This window comes from Trichechus manatus, unplaced genomic scaffold (genome assembly GCF_000243295.1).
Source record: "Trichechus manatus latirostris isolate Lorelei unplaced genomic scaffold, TriManLat1.0 scaffold00015, whole genome shotgun sequence".
Taxonomy (NCBI): Eukaryota; Metazoa; Chordata; class Mammalia; order Sirenia; family Trichechidae; genus Trichechus; species Trichechus manatus.
In genome coordinates, this window is record NW_004443951.1 from 12,339,588 (window position 1) to 12,348,092 (window position 8,505).

The 8,505-nt window shown below is 45.2% G+C and overlaps 1 protein-coding gene across 1 annotated transcript; it reads right to left on the reverse strand.

Annotated features, from left to right (window-relative positions):
- Positions 1–2,286: 2,286 nt before the first annotated feature.
- KLF17 (KLF transcription factor 17) lies at positions 2,287–8,181 on the reverse strand. The gene is made up of 3 exons (XM_004372062.1): positions 8,119–8,181; positions 2,878–3,736; positions 2,287–2,531 (listed from the first exon to the last, which is right to left on the reverse strand). The coding sequence occupies exons 1-3, from the start codon at positions 8,179–8,181 to the stop codon at positions 2,287–2,289; spliced, it is 1,167 nt and encodes a 388-aa protein (XP_004372119.1).
- Positions 8,182–8,505: the final 324 nt, after the last annotated feature.

Here is an 8,505-nt window from a genome sequence, read left to right on the forward strand (position 1 = left end):
GCTTATATTTTCAACTTTACTCCTTTTCTAATATATGTATTTAAACTATAAACTTTCCTGTATCACACAATTCTTTATGCTGTAGTTTTATTATTTTGAAATATTAGAGAGGGATAGAGTAGCCAGCTCTGCATTGTTTAAGAGCAGGAGTAGGAATAAAATAAGAAATAACGGTTAACATTTACTGAGAACTAACTATATGCCAGCCACCCCTGTAATCACTGTAAACCAAAAAACCAAACCCACTGCTGTTGAGTTGATTCCAACTCATATAGTGACCGCTATACGTATTGTAAAAATGGCATGGCAGAGGCATCTGACCTCCTTTAACTTCACGAGGGGGATAGAGAATCATTACCAGCATCAACAGCCCAAGGTTGATTCCTACGAGGTGGAGGTCAGATATACCTCCTCTCTCCAACCTTTTTATCAGTTCTGACACCAAATCATCCCTCCCACAGCACTACTTCTCTGCTGGGTTCAAAAATTCATTGTAATGGCCACACAGAACTCACAGAGCATACAGCTATGGGGTTTATTAGGGAAACAACAGGTTACAATTCAGGCTCAGGAATGCTCAGGATAGTTCTTCCATCAAGACAGCTTCTTCTCAGCTGTGCTGCAGGCAGGCCTCTGGCCCTCGACTCCTTGGGCCTCTTGGGCCAGCCAGGCCTCTCCCCTGCTCAGGTAAGCGTTACAAAGCTTTTAGCTCTGCCGATAACTGTCTGGAGGCACCCCACTCTGCCAGTAAGCCCCTGCCCGAAGGCGCTCAGCTCGCTCGCTCTCTCTCGCTGTGTGGGTCAGCACACCCAGTATAACTGCCTTGCTCTGTGGGCCAGGAAGCCCACCCATGCCATCTCCTGCCAGTCTCCTGGTTCTGCTGCCTCTGCTGCCGTTTCTCTGCCACTGCTTCTCGTCATCTCTCACTGTGTCTGGTGTTACTGCTCTCTGTCTCCTGCATCTAGGAGGTTCTCAGTGCAGGGATTTTGGGTCCAAAGGACATGCTCCTCTCCTAGCTCTTCTTCTTAGTGGTAGTCAGGTCCTGCCTTTCTGCCTCTGGGATGGTTCATTTTAACCCTCGTGGGATAGCAAAACTGACTAATCCCCTCATTAGTGTTCCATACACTTTATTTGCATAGTCTCATTCCCACAAGTGTGCCATGCACGTTATTTGTATTATTAGCAAGCTGTGCAATCCCCTTGGTGGGCCTCAGGCACTTTATTTGCATAGTCCCACCCAATCTTTTGGTGGGAATTACAAGACCATGGCTAGAAAGGCCATATAAAGGCAATCACTGCACCACACATATACTACCTATTAAGTAGCTCAACAGCCCTATGAAGAAGGTACTTGTCTTAGCCTGAGTCACTTAGAACACAGAGCCTGAAACCAGAATTAAGTGTCCATGTTTTATTTGTGAGAGGCAAATTCAGGGCATTGAGAGTGATAAAAGGGAAGCAAGGCAGGAAAGAATGGGAGGTAACACAAGGTGATGTATTACCAAGACGTGTACTGCTTCATGACAAGAGGCACAGCAGGCGTGTCCATGGGCTTTGTGGGAGCCTCCCCAGAGGCTGCACTGTTTGGAGAAATGGTGCCTTACAGCAATTCATGGGAGAGAGGGAAGGACTGCCAGGCTCTCCCATCTCCCATTAGTCAAATTTTATCCACAAGTGTTAAGTCCCCCATATTTCTGGGTTGCTTGTGGCTACTTAAGATGCCAGATCCCATGCCCTGTGGTGAGGTATTTCATCCAAGACTGGAAGTGGTGGGAGAACTCTGGGCATGTGGCTGGTAAGGGCCTGAGAGAATCTGATGAGGTACATAAGATGTGTCCAATACTGTCTTTCTCATTTTCCAGAAGAGGAAACAAGGCACAGTTCCCAAGGTCACATGGCTAGTAAGTGGTAAATTCAGGATTTGAACATAGTCTGGCTCTGGAAACTGTGGAAAACCAAGATAAATAACTTGGATTTTATCTAGCAGGCAAAGGGGAGTCGCTTAAGGGCTTCAAGCTAGGGAGTGACATAAGATAAAGAGCCTAATAAAGCTCCCCCCACTACCATGCTCCATCTTCCCATCTGACTAAACTCGGTCAAAGTAGGTAGCCTCGGAGAGATGAGGGCATACATGACAGAAAGGAACCTTGAAGCGTCCCTGACTGGCTCCAGAGCTTTACTGGGGCTTCAACAGTGCCCCATAATCTTTCTGTCTTCATCTAAGCCTACATCTACCAAAGAGACTAGCTGGTCAGAAGCCAAAACGAAGGGAAGAGGGAGACTGAACTAAAGACCAGGAGCAGGAGGTCCATCCTTCTGTTCACTGTTGGCCTGTGGGTCTGGGGATCCAGGATCCCGCACATGAATCCTTAGGTGTTGCTTGAGATGATCAGATCTCATGAATTGTCGGCCACACTGGTCACATGTATGTGGTCGATATCTGGTATGTATCCGCATATGTCGTCCAAGCTCATCAGAACGGGAAAAAGTCCAGTGACAGCCTTCCCACTTGCATCCATAGGGCCTCTCACCTGGGAGGAGGGGTGACATGGAAGAGAGGGAATTAAATAGAGGAACAGACCAGCAGGTGGGTAGGAGCGGTCAGGGAGAGCCTGAGGTCTGACTGACTTTATGGGGCAGAGCAAGGCTGAGGAGTCAAAAGGGAAGACAAAAGAAACCAGTCAAGGGCCAACACAATTAGTAGTGCCTCTCCCCATCGTCTTGGCAGTCATTCTGGACGGCAAGTTGGTGGGACCAGTATAACTTGGTTCCAAGCTTAAAGGATGAGAGGCTAATCACAAATAGTTATAAACCAGTGGTCCAGCACAAGGGCTCCTTACGTCCCCACCCCAGTTACCCAACAGACACCTTATTCACCTGTGTGTTTGCGCTGGTGATTCACAAGGTGGGAGCGCTTGGTATAAGCTTTTCCACAGTTCTCATAATGGCAGCAGTAGGGTCTTGAAACTGGTGATCTCCTACTGGGTGCCCCTTCCTGGGCCCTGGAGGTCTGCTCTGCTCTCTGTGGAGCAGGTATGGGCTGCTCAGGTAGGAAGGGGTCTTCCTGGGAGTCTGGATAGCTCATAAGAGAATCTTGAGATTCTAAATCCAGCAATGATGAGGACGCAGATGGGGGCATTCCAAGGTTGTGGGGATCTCCAGGGGGCAATATCTGAGTCAAAGATGGGGGCATTGCCTGGGCCTCAGTAGAAGACATGGTTGGGGCCAATAACATTCTATTGGTTAAAAAGGCTGTGTTAGAAGGTAGTGTTGGGGTCCCAGAATAAGGCACTGTTGGAACCCTAATGTGGGACATCGGGATTGCATTAGGAGTGGAGACTGGAGGCCCACTGGAGGGCATCCTTAGATTCCCACTGAAGGTCAAGGGCACCCCTGGAGCATTGGGCTCTCCTGAGGGCAACATCTGGGACTTATTGAAAATCATCATCTCTGGCTGGGAGGGAGACACTCCCTGACAGTAAATCATCTGGGAAGGCATAAGAGTTGCTTGGGAGCAGTAGCTCACACTATGCTCAGGCAGCGACATACTGAACTGTGGCCCCAATTCACCCGCATTCTGCCTGGGTGCCTCAGCAGACACCAAGGGGATCCTCGCCAGCTCTGTGCCCTGTGGAAAGTGTTGAATGCCTGGTGGGCCGTGGTTCCAAGAGTTGTGCGCTCCACTGCATCCAGGAGATGTAGACATGTCCAGGAGGGACACTGACTGCTCAGTAACCTTGAAAAGAGTCAGGTGAAGTTGATGTTAGCTCAAATTCCAGTTCCACATGTCCCTCCTCCTCATCCCCAATGACCCCATCCTAATCCAGGCGTCTATCATCTCCTGCCTGAATTATCCTGCCTCCAGACCACCATCCACCCTGGGCTTTCTAAAACGTAGGTCTAGCTGATAGGATTACAGTGAAAGTCTAGATATGACTCATGCCACTTTTCTTCCTTGGCATTTTTATATATATAAGTTTATTCTTACAATTAAGGTGTAAGCTGTGGTATAATATTCCACATCTTACACCTTCAGCAAAACTCAGATAAAACTTTTGAACTCCAAATCATATATGCATAAAGATAAAAGGACACCCCTAACCAGCTGGATGGGTGCAAGAGGCCACAAAGGTAGGAAGAATGGAGGATTCAGAGGAGACCCGGCTTTAGTGAAACTTAGAAATCATCTGCAATTACTTGTCTCCAGAAGAAAGCCTCACCCTGAGTGGAAACTGCTGTGGGCAGGTCTGAGAATGATCAAGTAGAGGAGACGAGGAGGCAGACATAAAAATAAGGGATCGTTTTGGAAGTCGGGCAATATCCCTTGATGGCTGTGACTGGTATGAAGGGAAGGAAAGAAGAATTTGGTAGTAAAACTCCTTGAAAACAAGGATTCCAAGGAAACAAGGAATGTAAGAATCCTATTTTTAAAAAACTGTCCATTACTGTAGCAGTAGGAGAGGGAGCTCTTGAGCTGAGAAACTGGGAAAGCTATCCCTACATCTCCCATCCACTCCTCCACTGGGATGGTTCAGAAAAGACAAATTCATTCAAATATGAAAAGAAAAACCTAAGTAAAAAATCCATAAAAGATAATAAAACAGAAATTGAAGACTGTAATTTCTCAGAAGAAAAATAAAATTCACTAGGAAAATGTCACAAATCAAGGAAAAAATGTAACACAGTACTCAAACAAGAATGAAAACAAAAACTTGAAGAAGGAATTGCAGCTATAAAGAAACATCATAGAACAGATATAGAGTAACTGAAATGAGTTATGTGCAGACAACAGGATAGGGGTTACTTTAGGAGGGAGGGAGGGGGCAGGGAGAGAGAAGCACTGAAGGGGATGCTGGGGGGGCCAGCAATGTTCTATTTCTTGACCTGAGTAGTAGTTTCAAAGGTATTTATAATAATTCATTAAACTGTACTATTTATATTCACTTTTATGTTTAAGTGTTATTTACACAATAAAATGGTTTAAAATAAGTTAATACTGTGAAAAATCAAGATTTTCAGCATAAGTTAAAAATTCTGTTACAAAAATCAGAGAATTAAAAACAATGCTAAATTTAAATTGGAAATATTCTAAGCAAACTCGTAATTTTTAAAACTATGTATTTTCTAGTTCTGTTCACAGAAATAGCCTATAGAAGCAATTACCACTCCAGTAACAATGAGTACCACTAGTGCCCAGATATTGGTCTCTAATTTCATTCCTAACTAAAAGGAGCAATGATCCTTGGAGAATTTGTTGCCTCCAAATCTAGCACAAAGAAGGTTTGTTGTGTCAGAAAATAAGGATGCTTTCAAAGATGATTAACATATCAAAAGGACACAGGAGTCGACTTGAAGGGGTTACCACTGGCCAAATTTGTAACAATTTGGGCATCAAAAATAACTATTGATTGAAATAGATTGAACCATAAAAATTCATGAGCCCAAAGTGACAAAAGGCGAGCTATTAGACCAACTTCGAACATTGATAGCAACCACCATACATCTGTCAGTGGTGGATTTCGTGTTGCTATGATACTGACCTGGAGCCCTGGTGGCATGATGGTTAAGAGCTTGGCTGCTAGCTGCTAACAGCAACAACGTGATGCTGACCAAGTTTCAGCAGCGCTTCCAGACTCAGACTAAGACAGACTAGGAAGAAAGGCCTGGGGATCTACTTCTGAAAATTAGCCAATGAAAACACAATAGTCCAATCTGAAACTGATCATGGGGATGGCTCAGGAGCCGAGAGCATTTTATTAGGTTGTTAATGTCAACGGGCCAACTCATAGGCAGCTAACAAGGTAATATTTACACAGATCACTTTCTGGACACAAGGGGGAAAGGTAACTTTGAATAGCAAGAATAGGTAACTGATCAAAGACCTTAATACAAGGGCCAAACATAGTATACTAAATGTGGGAAGCCAGATGTAGCTCCCAACAGAATGCAAGATGAAGCCTACCACACAAGGTACTCTTCCCAAAAAATTTTAATCCGATTAACTTTAAGAACTAATTCCTATTTAGAGATAATATAAGGGATTACCTTGATCGGATCAAACTGACACTATAAGAAAGGAATCTAGAAATACAAAAGAAATATTCTACAAGACGAAAATCAGGATCATGAAAAACAGAAAGGTTCATGAACAAAGAAACTATTCTAATTTAAAAGAGATGCAAGCGACATATCAGATGCACTATGTGGTCTTGGACTCAATCCTGGCTTTGGATATACCAGCGGTAAAAAACATTTTAGGAACAACTAGGGAATTTGAATAAGGACTGCAACACTAAGACCAATTAAGAAATTATCATTAATTTTGATAGGTTTGATAATGCTGTTTCCTACATAGGAAAAAGTCCCAGGAGGGTTGGGGAGATCCTGTCTGTCTATTTAATTCACCACTATGTGTTCAGAAACTAGCATAATGTCAGGCACATAACAGGTATCAGAAAAACATCTGTTGGATGGATATTTCTGGGATACTCAGCAATGGCTCTCTCTCCAGCTCTTCACAAACAATCTTCTTTAAAGTTATTTGAACATAACTTCACCACCACTACCTCAATTTATCATTCCTCTAGATTCACTCTGGCCCCCATCTTGCCAAAGAACCAGCTTTCATAAAGGTCACCAATGACTTCCATGTCACTAAATGCAAGCAACACTTCAGATTCTTTCTTGCTTGACCTCTCAGGAGCTACTGAAAGCACTGGCCATGCTCTTCTTAAAATGCACCCTTCCCTTGGCCACATGTGACATAGTTTCCTGGTTTTTCTCCTCTTTCCTTTATTTCTGGCCCCCTCTTTTCAATCTCCTTTGCAGGCTTCCCTTACTCTACTCTCTCTGTGCAATCTTTTCCATGCTGATGGATCCATTCTTGTTCATATTCCAATTATTCCAAAATCTATAGCTTCTTCTGAATCTATCGCTTCTGAATTTTCCAGCTGCCTATTGCTCAGATCCATCTGCGTATCCCACAGGTACTTCAAATAGACTATGCTGGAAACTCAAGATCATCCTTACCCTTCCCCCCTGAAAAAACTAGTAATCCTGTTCCATCTCATTCTTTGCTCTCCATAGCAGAAACGTCAAAACCATTCCTACCCAAATGTGCAAGCCAGAAATCTAGAAAATTATCCTGGATGCCTCTCTCATCACCTAGATCCTATTAACTACCAATTCGTGGGGAGTCTATCTCCAAAACATCTCCAGAACTATTCAGTCTTCTCCATCACCACTCTCATCTCTCTACTTACGCCGACATTTTTAATTCTCACCTGGATTACCCCAATAGCTTTCTAACCATTGCCTTGCATTCTGCCCACATCTGCCAGGGTACTCTTTTTAAAAATGCAAATCTCATTATGACTGATAATGTTTAAACTTACCAATGGTTTCCTACTGCTCTTGAAATAACCAAATCAACCCCTGCACAACATTAATGGTGTCTGAGGCCCAGGCCTCTGCTACACTTGAGCCAATCTCCCATCACTGTCTCTTGGCCTTGGTCTTGTATAGTCTATCATTCAAGGTGGCATACTGTCTCGTCTTAGGACCTGGACACCCTTCACCTGACCAGTTCTCTAGTCCCAGATCAAATTCTCAGATGTCTTCTCTGACCCCCTAAATCAGATTAAGCACTTCAATTTGCTTCCATGGCCCTCTGTACTCCTCCTTCACACCAGTTTCTACAGTTTCAACCAGCCAGTTGATTATTATAAAATGGTATAATATACTGTCTTATGGTAAAGTCACCACTGTATTCCCAGGGCCTAGCAAAGGCCCGCCACTTACTAAGCCTTCACTTAAAAAAATTTTTTTTTCTCCCTGTCCGCTTCCTGCTGACTCCCTAACTCTATCTTCGCTTTCCTGGGTACCCATGTCCTATCCCCCTCCCTCTACGGGAGGTTGTCTGGAACCTTTCAACTCGAGCGCCGAGCACAGCGGTAAATATTAATTGAATAAACGACATGTGGTTCTGTTCCCGATCTCCCATCCCTATCCTCCCTAACTCCCTCCCTCGGGTTTCTAACCCCCACCCCACCCCAGATTTCCGATTCTCTCCTTTGGCCCAGAGCCCCACCCGGCCCTGGGGCAGATGCCCGGACTCACCACCACGGGCTGGTGCCCCACCACCTTCTGCCACTGGCTCAGCTCGTTGGCCTCCTGCTCCATCTTGGCCTCGAATCAACTGCACATCCGGACTGCATGCGGGTTCAGGCCCACTTCAACCAGAGCTGAGGCCCGCCGCTGTGGCGTCGCAGCTCTGGTCTCCGCGCACCACCACGCCACAATCACAGCGCTCAGCTTCTAGTTCCCGCCGCGCCAGGGGGCGGAGTCAAGAGTAGTACCCTCCCGCCAGCCTCCAGCTCCACCTTGCCCCGCCCAGCCTGCTTACTTGATCTTCAGCCTACCAGAACGTTGGCAGGGTCGTTAATAGGATATCTCACACCTTTACCACTTCTTAATTATGCCCACCCTGCCCGTCCTACCCCACTG